We start from the raw sequence: 13,747 nt of genomic DNA, 5'->3' as shown, positions 1-13,747 counted from the left end.
CTTTTACTGATTTTGTTTTTCTGGATGAGCATTATGTAAAGAGTTGAACAGAAAAACAATTTTTGCCTGTTTACAAGATGATCAGCTACAACTTTGAGTTGTATGTATTCGGAAGAACATGACCATAACTCAGACATATTTTTAACAATTATTTCTTGGCCAATTTGTAAATTTCTTTGACAAGAGTTACCTAAATAGATGTGGAAAGCCTTTAACAGCAAGTTGGGTGTACTGCAACTTGCCTTTCAAAGTTCTCCTTGCCTTCATGTTTTGCTGTTTCCATGTAATGCTCGATAACAGAGAATTCACATGTGATTATTGCCAGAGCCACTGATCAACAGTGTGCATTCTACAAGGAACAGTAGCTTTTGTGTATAACAGTTTCAAATCATTAACAACTATGAAAGAAAGCTAATTTCTTGTAAAGTTCAATGAAACAATTGCACTTATTCACGCTGATATTTTCAGTGCTATTTGATCCCCTGATGACTGAGATGACAACCCTCATCCTTGATCATGTCCAAGCAACCATTCCTTGTTGATAAGTTGAGAAGTAAAATATTTGCCTTCGACTAGGGCAATACAGCAGATGCTGGTGGCATGATGTGCAGTTTGCTGCAGTGATAACTGGATGCCTATCAAAGGAGCAAACCTCCCTGTTTTTTGCCAATGCCCACTGGCTGATCAAGTTCAAGTTTACATCATGTTAAATCAGAGACTTATCCAAATAGTTAAATTTCCATGAGTTGATTGCAAACTTGTAAATTTTTTTGCAAATATTTCCCCAATATCTCACCAATTTTGTAGCTAAAAATTGTTTTTGGAGCAAAATTTGTTAATGTTTCTATAGACAACTTTACCCTTTACATCTATATTGGAAAATACATTGCTACAGTCAGAATTAGCATCAACTCCTCTGACATTATAAGTAGAAAATTACAGGAATGATTAGATTTTATTGGCTTGATGAGTTGCCGAATAAAACAGAGCATCTAAAGATTAACAAAGAAAAATTGATGGACAAAACCATCAAAAAGCCTCTGCCTTCACAAATTACTGGATTCACTGGGCCAAATACAGTAGCTTCCTTCCACGGCATAATTCATTTGTAAATTCTTCTCCATTTTTCCAGCACCTAGTTCATTTTAACAATAGAAATTGCCAATGGATATATCTGTTCTGCAATTATAAACACCTGCCAACATTATCGCTGGTGTGCTTCAATGTTCAGTTTCCCATCTCAGGCTATACTACAATTAAATCTGCCTTTTCTGTTATCTAATTATCACAGAAGGCATCTGCTTTTCCTATTTGCTGTAGCATTTTTCTCTCGTAATAATTGCTCACACGAGCAGTAGCAAGATAATAAGCAAATATCAGACAAAAATGGAGGATTGTTGAAAGCCAATTGGATTGGCTGTACCTTGGATTTGTTTCATTACATTATGACCATGCTATTTACACAGTACAGCTGAACAAAATGCAGGGTGCTCATTAAGCACCGTTCCTGTCCATCAGAGGCAGTGCACTTAAAATGCATCAAACTGCATCTTTGCTAATGAGTTATGATAATTGAATACAGACAGCCCTGGGGTTAAAAACATCCGATTTACGAACAACCCATAGTTGCGAGCCAACAAGCTGACCGGAAATAGAACGGTGTCAACTTCCGGTTTGAGTATGGTTGAGTCACAATTCTAATAGTAATGACCAAAAATTTTTAAATTTTATTAGTATTGTGTCACCAACAGTCCCTGCACTGGTCCCGCTGCCCTACACCCCCACCCCCGAAAGCCCATCACCAGCCCCCACACCGATCGCAGAGTGAAGGGAGAGTAGAAGAGGCAGCAGTGTGAACCACACGGCCTGGGCAAAGCAGCAGGCAGGCGAGGGGATTAGCAGCCTGGTGGGGGTGGGGGGGGGGGTGAAGAAGAAGAAGAAGAAGAAGCAGTGGCAAGCGTGATTGCAACACCATTATCAGGCTACACTACATGCAGCCTGGACAAAGCAGTAGGCGGACGAGGAGCCCGGGAGAGGAGGACCCAGGCGGAGGTGAGGGGGGGGGCGAAGTGGGGGGAGAAGAAGAAGCAGCAGCAGCGTATGCCATCGCAGCGCCTCTGTCAGACTATGCCGCACGCAGCCTGGGCAAAGCAGCGGGCAGGCGAGTGGCCAACCAGCAGGGAGGGAGGGGGGCGTGAATGAAGGAGCGAAGATTCAGGAGAGCCATAGGGTACCTGCACTAGCCATCTCTCCATCAGCATCTCCTGTGTTAACATTTATGTAGTTATTATTATTCTGTACAGCACTGTATTACCTGTATTACTATGTACTGCATTACCCTGTACTGTATTGTTATGTTTTAGTGTATTTACACTAAATAAGGACTGTATGTACCTGTTCTGACTTGCATACAAACTTGAATTAAAGACAGTCCTAGGTAACGGAATGCGTTTTTGACCCAGGGACTGCCTGTAGTCACAGTTGTAACTCGAGGCTAGCAGATTTCATGAAAATTTCATAATCCATGAAGTCCACACCATCTTTAATTGGATAATGTGTTGTGCTGCCCTTGTGGTTGCTAAATGAATATCTCGGAAGTCTGTATTTACAGTTCTGGAGCAGGTTTTACTCTGAGATTTGTTTCATCTGCCTTTTTATCTTGTAGGTCTGACTGTGATGGCAGTGAAGGACTCTGGTGAGTGGAATTTGGAGGCAGGAGCACTGGTTCTGGCAGATGGAGGACTATGCTGCATTGATGAGTTTAACAGTATCAAGGAGCACGATAAAAGTAGCATCCATGAGGCAATGGAGCAGCAGACGATAAGTGTGGCAAAGGCAGGGTAAGCTATTTTGAATTGTTCCTTCCCACAAAGAATAAAGTGATGCTTGGTTGGTTTTTTAAAATCTTAAAATACCTGTACATTCAGTCTTCCTGACGTCATTTATATTTTGGCAGCAAACCTACTACAGTAAAACCCCTCATATTTAGAGCCTATGAAGATTGGTCAATGCGGATAAGTTAATTTGCTGGTCGCTTGAGATTGGATGTTGAGTGGATTGGGAAACTGACTGCAAGTGGTGGGGGGGGGGGCAATTTTAAACTTTAGTGTTTTTTTACCTACCGGTATTTATTTTCCGTGATATTTTTGCTGGATGCATGAGGCTTGAATTCCTGATAATGGGGTTTTTACTGTATATGTTATGAAAAACAAACCAAATAAAAGAAATGTATCAATCGGATAATTCTGATTGGAATTGTAATATCAGTGTTTGATCCTAAATATGGAAACAGCACAAAATTTAGGAATTCTAAAATTTATCATTACATAGTTTTTTCATTGCAGATAGTTTAAGTAACTTTCAAAATGAAATGCAACTAAAATAACTTCCCATTTGCTGCCAAGTAATGCATTCATTTTCAGTATTGTGTATATTGATGCAAGATCATGCTTCATGCTGGTGACAGCTCAACATGTAATAAAAGCATTTAACATTACATATACTATAAAAAAAAACACACATTAGGAAACTTGTGCACAGGCAACACCTGCATTACAGCTGTTTGGTTTTCAAAAATCTCCTCAAAACTTTGAGATGCAGAGTAAAATCCACTCTCATGGAATTAATGTGGGAAACCAAAAGTAAATAAACCCACCACAAAACTTTTTACACCCACTGTTCTTGACCCTGATAGATTATATGGCAAATGGGATGGAAAATTGCAATTATGTACTCTTTGCTAGAAAATCACTCTTCCTCCATATCAGAAGGGTCGCCTATAAATTCAATTAAATCAAAGAAATGTTAGTTACCTGAAACAGCTCTTCCCTTGTACCCTGAACCTCTTTTCTCCATTGTTCAACAATTAGGTTTCTCAGTACATCTGCTTGGGAATTGGGAGCAATTGGTGCTAAAATCCAAAGGTGTGCCCTGCAGTCAAAATAGAAGGAAGTCTAGAACTTCCCTGTTTGTGCACTTTCATACAGGAGTCTTGCGCTTCTTCAGTTACAGAAGTAAATATTAAGCATTTCATGTAAAGCTGACAGCATGTTTAGGAGTGCAGGCTAATGTTCCTGTGTGAGAAGTATTATGCAAGAATAAGCTTCGATCGTCTGAGTTATCATCTTTCTTCAAAAATCATGGCTTCCCCTCTACCACCATCAACTTAGCCCTTAGCCACATATTTACCTTAGCCCCCTCCATCCCAGGCACAACAAGGACAGGATTCTCCTTGTCCTCACCTGCCACCCCACCATCCTTCCTAACCAACATATTATCTTCTACAATTTTCCCCACCTACAATGTGAACCTTCCACCAAGACATGTTCCCCACTCCTTCCCTCTCTGCCTTCCACAGAGACTGCTCTCTCTGTAACTCCTTCATCCACTCATCCCTTCCCACTAATTCCCCCCCCCCCCCCCCCCAACCCCTTCCCCGGTACCTACCCCTTTGAATTCAGGAAATGCTACACTTGTGCTCACACCTCCTCACCCACCACCATTCAGGGCCCAAACAATCTTTCCAAGTAAAGCAACACTTCACTTGTTAATCTGCAGAGGTCATTTACTGCATCTGATGCTCCCATTGGGGCCGCCTCTACATCAGAGAGACTAGACGTAGACTGGGAGATCGATTCATTGAACATCTTCACTCCGTCCGCTTCAACAAGGGACCTCCTAGTGGCCAACCTTTTCAATTCCAAAATGTCTGTCCATGACCTTGTGCACTGCCAAACTGAGGCCACCCGCAAATTGGAGGAAGAACACCTAATATTCCATCTGGGCACTCACCAATCAGGTGGCATTAACATCGACTCTTCAGTTTCTGTTGGCCCCCTCCTCTGACTCTGTCTCTTTCCCTATTCCTCTGTGTCATTTCTTCCAGCTCCCCAGCCCCTTTCCTATCCATTCAGAGAGCTACCCCATCCCCCTATCACTTCCCAGCCTTTTTCTCTTCTGATCTTGTCTGTGGGCCTGTGCTCCTCCCTCTGCCCTTCCTCCCACCATTTTATTCAGGGACATGCCTGCTTTTCACTCATACCTTGACCAAGGGCTCAGGCTCGAAATATTGGTTCTGTATCTTTGCCTCAGAGAATGCAGTGTGACCTGCTGAGTTTCTCCAGCATTTTTGTGTGTTAAACTACAATCGCAGGATCTGCAGACTTTATTTTTCAATTGCAATAAACTAATTATCTTTTCTATGTTTAGTCTAGTGTGCAAGTTGAACACAAGGACCACTGTACTGGCAGCTGCAAATCCTAAAGGCCAGTATGACCCCAATGAATCCATCACTGTTAACACAGTTCTTGCTAGCCCGCTCCTGAGCCGATTTGATCTTGTGTTGGTGCTTCTGGATACCAAAAATGAAGAATGGGACAAAGTCATCACTTCATTTATTCTGGAAAACAAAGGTTCGTGTTTCAGATCGAAAAATTGTTTTAATTGTGAATTATTTTTTTTTTAAAGATTTTTAAAAGATCCTTGCAATCTTATCAAATGTTTATAGGTTTCATGCAAGTGTGTTGTAATTCTCAAACAGTATATTATTTCCTAAAACGATTTAGCTTGCCCAAGTGTCTCTAACAAATTGTGGAGCATGGAGAAGATGAAAAACTACTTCTGTCTTATCAAAACTTTGCAACCTAAGATTTCTGAAGAAGCAAATAAAATCCTCGTGAAATATTACCAATTGCAGCGTCAAAGTGGGTTCAGAAGTGCAGCAAGAACCACAATACGCATGCTTGAGAGCTTGGTCCGTTTAGCTGAAGGTAAGTGTTCTTTGCCCATCTAATTTTCAAATGTACTTTATGTATAAACAAAACTCTAGGAATTGAGGTTGTGAGGTGTTTGAAATGTTACTTGGTATATTTTTTTAAAAAAACACTGGCCCAAAAAATTGTTCCATACCTCTTCATTTAGCATTAGAATTTATATTGTGGAAGAAAAAAGAACAAGAACACCATAGTGCACACATGTCAAACTCTGGCCCGCGGGCCAGATATAATTATATTTGGCCCGCAAGATCATATTGAATATATATTAGAGTTGGCCCGCTGGCCGCCGCGCAAGTATAGCACATGTACAGCAGCAGGCACCACCATAGTAGTTTTTAGCACTTCCACAGCAGGGACAGCAGTACACCGATATAGTTAACGGGAACGTTAATTAGATATTCACAGCGGCGCCGATACCACGGACCCGCCGCCTAGCTGCAACGGACCCGCCGCCTAGCTGCAACGGACCCGCCGCCTATCTGCAACGGACCCGCCGCCTAGCTGCAACGGACCCGCCGCCTAGCTGCAACGGACCCGCCGCCTAGCTGCAACGGACCCGCCGCCTAACTGCAACGGACCCGCCGCCTAGCTCCAACGGACCCGCCGCCTAGCTCCAACGGACCCGCCGCCTAGCTCCAACGGACCCGCCGCCTAGCTCCAACGGACCCGCCGCCTAGCTCCAACGGACCCGCCGCCTAGCTCCAACGGACCCGCCGCCTAGCTCCAACGGACCCGCCGCCTAGCTCCAACGGACCCGCCGCCTAGCTCCAACGGACCCGCCGCCTAGCTCCAACGGACCCGCCGCCTAGCTCCAACGGACCCGCCGCCTAGCTCCAACGGACCCGCCGCCTAGCTCCAACGGACCCGCCGCCTAGCTCCAACGGACCCGCCGCCTAGCTCCAACGGACCCGCCGCCTAGCTCCAACGGACCCGCCGCCTAGCTCCAACGGACCCGCCGCCTAGCTCCAACGGACCCGCCGCCTAGCTCCAACGGACCCGCCGCCTAGCTCCAACGGACCCGCCGCCTAGCTCCAACGGACCCGCCGCCTAGCTCCAACGGACCCGCCGCCTAGCTCCAACGGACCCGCCGCCTAGCTCCAACGGACCCGCCGCCTAGCTCCAACGGACCCGCCGCCTAGCTCCAACGGACCCGCCGCCTAGCTCCAACGGACCCGCCGCCTAGCTCCAACGGACCCGCCGCCTAGCTCCAACGGACCCGCCGCCTAGCTCCAACGGACCCGCCGCCTAGCTCCAACGGACCCGCCGCCTAGCTCCAACGGACCCGCCGCCTAGCTCCAACGGACCCGCCGCCTAGCTCCAACGGACCCGCCGCCTAGCTCCAACGGACCCGCCGCCTAGCTCCAACGGACCCGCCGCCTAGCTCCAACGGACCCGCCGCCTAGCTCCAACGGACCCGCCGCCTAGCTCCAACGTCTCCTTGAGCTTCAACTGTGGGTGGGTGCAGCTGGGCATCGGACTTTCCGCTGGGGTGGAGGTCGCGGACGAGTTCCACCGCTCTCACGGTATTCCCAGTGAGATGGCGAGACCAGCGGGGACTCCTTGGGTTGTTGGAGGCGGTTGCGGCAGGCGGAGGCGGGGGCGGAGGAGGGAGAGGTGGCGGGGGGGGGGAATGCTGCTCGGGTTTGCTGGCTGGGCTGGGGAGGGCTCCCTGCAGACCTCCGCTCCCTGGCATGCTTCTCGGCAACGTGCGATCCTTGGCTTAAAGGCTAGAGAGAAATATTATTTATTGAATATTTTATTTTTTATTTGTTAATGTTTCTTATGGAAAGAGTTTAACCAAAACTATTATTAAACATTTATTTTAATAAGAAAAAGTTTAACATTACATATGTTGAGAGAAAACATGCAGATGTTGTTGAAAATTTTCAGTAAATATTTAGTTCGGCCCTCAACTTAGTCCAAGTTTTTAATTTTGGCTCTCGGTGAATTTGAGTTTGACACCCCTGCCATAGTGGTTTGCGCAGTGCCATTACAGTGCCAGCGATCGGGAGCAGGGTTCGCATCCTGCACTGTCTGTAAGGAGTTTGTATGTTCTTGAGTCTGCGTGGATTTTCCAATAGGGCTCCGGTTTCCTCCCACAATTTGAAACGCCAGGGGTGTAGGTTAATTGAGTCTAAATTGGGTGGCACGGACTCGTGGACTAAAATAGCCTGTAACTGTGCTGTATGTCTAAATAAAGAAAACATATTTTGAAGTTCTCAGAAATAGGAAATCTGGTTTCTCTGTGCAGAAACTGGTGTTTTTGATTTCGGCAAGGAATTCCTTATTGATGTATTGAACCAATAAAATCACAGCCAGTGCGATCTTTGTAAATATCCCTGAAAAATATAGATCACCATGCAAGCAACACACATGGATCTGGTGAAAGTGTTGCTCCAATGTAAATGAATTGGATGTGGGATGTGCTTCCACTAAGTCAGAAACCTGGTGGCAACAAACTCAGCTCAGAGAACTGCATAATGACCATGCTGGCAGGCACAATCCTCACACTCTGTCAGGCAGTTATAATCCCTGTGCTTTTGGCCACCTATTCACTTCTAATACCTGGATGACCTGGAGCAGGCATCTAATCTCACTGGAAAATTACCATTGACGCTTTCTCCTCAAAGTCTTTCGGATCCACTGGATGTGTAACTGAATCAATGCCTGCATCCTTTCCCAGGCCAAAATCCTCAGTTTTGAGGTGACGATTAAAATTGGTGAGCTGTGTAAAGTAATCATTGTGTGCCTGCTTGGCACCAGACTCTCAATGTTCACAGGAAGTCATTACCAGCCGACAGGGAAATTTGCAAGGATGGAGGCAGAGCATTTGGAAAGGTCTCCATAATCTCTGGTCATTGCAGTGGGAGCACACAGGATCCCAGTGTAAATGGCAGAAGGAGATTCCACTCCCAAAACTACTGGTTTTTATCCATCTGAGGAAGAATCTTGACCATCAGACACTTCAGGGTCCAGAAAACTGAAAAGGAAGAAAATTATTTTTGGACTGAAGGGGCTGTCCAAAGAGAAGCAAGAGTGACACTCTAAGGAAGCCTGCAATGTTGAAAAATGTGTGTTCCTGGTAAATGAAAAGAGGTCAGCAAAATGTATTTGGGTGTGGCAAGTTCAATTAATTGCATGTGTTTTGTTCTCTGTTTTCTACTACCTGACAATCTATCATTTGCTTTTAGCTCACGCAAGATTGATGTTTAGAGATAAAGTAACTGTTGAAGATGCCATAACAGTGATTTCTGTAATGGAGTCATCCATGCAGGTCTGTAATGGTTAAAAACATTTTCTGTAGAAATGAGAATCAAAACTAGCCTCGCTTGTGGAGGAATTAAATGAGGAGTTTAACATACTGTACCCTGAGAAACAAGTAAAAATAAAAAAAATGTTTGATTTTAGTTGTGTCCACAGGACTTATTTTCCCTTTGCATCTTTAATAATTTATAGTGGAACCAATTTTCTGGTATAGAACATAACAGCACAGTACAGGCCTTTCAGCCAATGTTTGTGCTGACCTACGTTAAACTACTCCTGCCTGCGATTCTTGATGGTGGCAAGAGTTTTTGCCTGTGATTGGTTGGTCTTTTTATGACTTTGTCTCATTTACATTTTTCTGTTTCCAGGGAGGTGCTCTTCTCGGTGGCGTGAATGCATTGCACACATCCTTTCCAGTCAATACAAAAGAGCAATACAAAATACAGTGTGAACTGCTGCTGGAAAGACTGGGTTTAAATGATCTTCTCCAACAAGAACTGCAGAGACTTGACAGGTATAAAAGTCAAACTTTCTCACCTGCTAGAGTTCTGGAAACATTACAAAGATTGTTGAACTTTATGAAGAACTCTGTATATTTATCAGGTGAATTAGTTGGTTATTAGATAAATGACTTTATTATCGATGTTTCGGTTGCTGCTCTATGTTGTTAAGAATGTTGCAATGAAAATTGAAACTGCAATAAATATTAAAATCGTGGGTGCACTTTTTAATGCAGTTTGAATTTTTAATAGAATTTTACACGTCATGAAAACAACACAGGTGATAATTATGTACACTTAATTCTCCTACTTGCTGATCCTACAGTAAGTAGCAGTACAACTTTGTCCAACTCCTTTCTCTGATTTAACCAATTGGCATCAGCAAGGCGACAGTATTGCAAATAACTACCTCTCATACAACAATTGAATTTGCACGGAGACATGGAAAATGTGAAATGGAGCTTTGAGGTGCATTGTAAAGTATTGCTGCTCACCAGGAAATGTTTGAAATGCCTGCAGTATCTGCATGAAGGGTTTTTTTTAAAATTATAGGTGGTTCCCTATTTACAACCTATGCAATTTATGAACGTCCATACATACTGCCGAAAAAAATTACTGCAGAATTTTTTTTTTAAATTAAGAAAAATATATGTAAATATAAAAATTTTGCATCAGCCACGGGCGGGGATGATGCCGAGACTTCACTGCCACCAAATGTGTTCTATTTTTGGGACACGAAGGCAGACCCGGTGTTCGAGATTTGGGGGAGGGGATCATAGGCCAGGTGCCAGTGGTAGTGGAGAACGGGTCTTTCCAGGGCCAGGCAGGCTGAGCCGTGGACAAAGTGCCACATCTCCAGTTTGCATCCATTTGCAGATCCAACCAGTCAGTCAGAAAGGAACTCGGACATATGTCAGGGACCATCTGTACATACATTAGTGTAGTAATCCTTTGATAAATTCAACAGATTCGCATGTGATTAGATGGTAAAGCCTTCCATTAGGGAAAGTATGCCAGAGTTGTTAAAAGCTAATTATGAAATCTGATTTTGCTCCTCTGCAGAAGGAGTGGTTCTCTGTGACGGTCATGCAGTAGAGAAACAGACCTTTCAGCTCACTGAGTTGAGGAATAATCCCTGCCTGATTTTTGTCTTCTTTCCAGCTCATGGCTGATCTATTTTCTACCATAGCTAAAAGTTGCATTTTGTGTTGATTTGAACATTGCATTAGGAATGTTAAGAGAAAAATTATATTACTGCTAGCTATAAACACACAAGAGCTTTTAAAAACTGGGAAGTTATCATAGAGATAGACCTAGATTTCACATCATGTTCAGTGAATAGTTAAAGAAGATAGTTCTGTGTTTTGATTGAATATTAATATTGTAGATTATAGCATTTGTAAATGTATTTCACAACAATTTAATTTGTATTTTTAATAGAATTCAGAATGGAAAAGTGCATCAGCCCCCTAACGGAAGTCCACGCTCAAGCAACAAGCCTGATCCACGTTCTGACACTGATCCTTATTCAAAAACTGATGAACTGAATCCTTTTGTTCAGGCTGTTAATCAAACTGATCGTGATCTCACCTGGTTTGTAGACTTTCAGCATAATGAAGAGGAGCCAGAAAGAGTGGGTAATGTACTAACTGGGTCCTGCACGCATAATGTAGCACCAGAGAATTCTGATCAACATCGTTCTTGCAAATTAAATACCAGTCCTCAGCCACTAAAAAATACAGAGCATGATGGAGCAACTAGCAAGGTTAACAGGATTTCATCAACTATGAGTCCTTCTGGTCCATATATTGTAAAGTCTGCTGGCTTAGCCACTGAGAATTCAGAAACTGACAAAATAACTGGCACGAATTACTCAAAAATACAGACAAATGTTGAAATCCATGCTTCTTCAAACACACCTAATTCTGCTATAACTGTTAGGGTGTCAAAAAAGCTACATGCTTCCCGTATTTCACAGAGTGGAATGTTGTTCAAAAATTATAAAAAAAGTTTTAGTGAAAGTCATTTGCCTGAATCAAGTGAAACCAATGTACTTCTAAATCTAGATGACTCAAATTCAGATGGTGTTATTTCAGGACAAGATACTTCACCAAGGCTCCAAGCTGAAGCACAGAAGACGATAAAACCACTTGCAACAAAGCATTTACAGGATTTTGATGCCATCCCCCTCGAGTCTGAAACTATTGGGAATTCCAACAGTCTACTGACAAGATTGAAAACATATGCATTTAAGCCAAAACAAATGTTAAGTCATTCAGCTACAGTTAATTCTACCTCTGAACCCTTGACCCTTTTTGTTGACTCTACAGAAGCTGAAGAATCAAATTATGAATTGACTCCTGAGCAGTTACCCCAGGCCAGTGATCATACAGGAAATTTCCAAACGTTGAATGATTGTACCTCTAAAAGTAACCTCTTGGATAAAAAAGCAAGCAAACGACTATTTGTTGCCAAAAATTGCAATGGAGCAGAGCAATCACTTGAATTGCAGAAGAGTTTTAGCACCGAATGCTTGGGAAACATGCAAAAGGTGACACTGGATAAATCGAAACATCCATTTCCTGCAGATCAACAAGCGAGCCGAAGTTCGGCTACGGCAGGCCAGGTGAAGGTGTCCTCCAGTACGTTAGCAAAGCTTGCTAGTTTTTCTTTCAGTCCATCTTTTGACAAGAAAAAGGAAAAGACCACAGATGAAAAGGAAATAACTGTTGCAAAACAGAATAGTGTGGTTCAAAATGATGCCACTGAGTCTGACGTGCTATCCAGGAAAAGGAAGACTTTTGGATTTCCATCACCTGCCACTACAGCAGGTTTAATGAGTAGGTACCTCTTTTCTAATGATGAATTGGAAGATGATTGTGTTCTGGATTTTGACTGGGATGAAGAGAAAAGGAAAAAAACACAAAAATGATGCAGGTGCTTCTGCATAATTTATAAAAACTTTTTTTGTAATCAACACTGCAAACAAAACTCCTCGTCAAACCCCACGTGAAACATTTTTGAGAACTGCTTTTAAAATAGAAATTCTATCATAAATCGATTTGATGTTAGGAGAGACTAATAAAAGACAACTAACATTCTGTCCTTGACTAATGAGATTGCTAGAAAATTCTTATGAATGTCCAATGAAAATTGTATTGAGATAATTGAACATTTACCTTGTGTTCCTCCAGGATGGGAAAGGTGTAATAATTGCTTTTTATATATTTTTTAAAAAAGTCTTTTTATTTCAAAAATGAAAAATATGAACTGAGTTGATTCATTTGCAAATTCACTGACATTTGTCGAGTGTCAACTAAGAGAACCAATCATAAAATGCAACAATGAAGAAATAGAGGAAGCTTTCTTTCATTTTTGAAATGCTTTGCTTCATAGAAGTTATTCAGTGACATTCAGGGGACAGTAGATTAGTGTATCTACTACATGCATTTTTTTTCTGAAGAATTGTAAATGATCACAGACTGGTCATTTTTATCGTTGGCGATCGAAAGTACAGTTACTCTATTGAAAGCACACTTAAAAACCAAATGGAACATTGTACGTCATTGTTACACTATTCAAGGAACAAACTTTAGGCAATGATCCAGACTGCACCATCAGAGATTATTGCATTTATCCTATTTTTCTCTTCCACACCCTCTCTTCCAATTCTCAGTAAGAGTCTCCTGACTATAATGTCATTGCTGTTTCTATTTCCACAGATGCTGGCTGACCATCTAAGTGCTATTAGCATTTTCAGTTTTTATTTCACATTTCCAGGATTTGCAGTTTTTTTTTGTTTGTTTCAATTTACTCCAAATCACAGTCTTTCAGTGGTAATGTTGGGATAATTAGAAATCCAAAGTGAGTCACCTGGTCACACATCTTTAGTTTTATTTGGTGAATTGCATTAACATCTTGACACATTCATTCTCAGGATTCCATTCTGCCATCAACAAAACATTGGACACAAACAGAATTTGCTTCCTGAACACTTTTGAGTGTATTTTATGAATTTTGGGCTGCTGATCAAGAAAATCATGTTAAAATTTTCTTATTACATACTTTTTTTTTTAAAAAAAAAAGATACAACCTACTTTTGTGATTTTTTTTGGAATATTTAACTTTTGATTTTCACAGACTCACATAAATTCAAATATACAATGCAATCTCTTCCAACACCAGTATTACATTTCAGACTATTTTTTT

The 13,747-nt window shown here is 42.3% G+C and overlaps 1 protein-coding gene across 3 annotated transcripts in view; it reads left to right on the top strand.

Moving 5' to 3' along the window:
* The window catches only part of mcm9 (minichromosome maintenance 9 homologous recombination repair factor), a 33,667-nt gene extending 20,580 nt beyond the window's left edge, over positions 1 to 13,087 (top strand). For all 3 annotated transcript variants that reach the window (XM_069886847.1, XM_069886846.1, XM_069886848.1), the window contains exons 9-14: positions 2,666 to 2,840; positions 5,209 to 5,411; positions 5,565 to 5,768; positions 8,966 to 9,048; positions 9,407 to 9,552; positions 10,979 to 13,087. In XM_069886847.1, the coding sequence (XP_069742948.1) occupies positions 2,666 to 2,840; positions 5,209 to 5,411; positions 5,565 to 5,768; positions 8,966 to 9,048; positions 9,407 to 9,552; positions 10,979 to 12,470 (2,303 nt within the window). In that variant the 3' untranslated portion in view covers positions 12,471 to 13,087. The remainder of the gene's footprint in view (positions 1 to 2,665; positions 2,841 to 5,208; positions 5,412 to 5,564; positions 5,769 to 8,965; positions 9,049 to 9,406; positions 9,553 to 10,978) is intronic.
* The last annotated feature ends 660 nt before the right edge of the window (positions 13,088 to 13,747 follow it).

The sequence above is a fragment of the Narcine bancroftii genome, chromosome 6 (assembly GCF_036971445.1).
Source record: "Narcine bancroftii isolate sNarBan1 chromosome 6, sNarBan1.hap1, whole genome shotgun sequence".
NCBI lineage: Eukaryota > Metazoa > Chordata > Chondrichthyes > Torpediniformes > Narcinidae > Narcine > Narcine bancroftii.
Note: the sequence above shows the minus strand (reverse complement) of the source record. Positions and strands in the feature narration are given on the sequence as shown.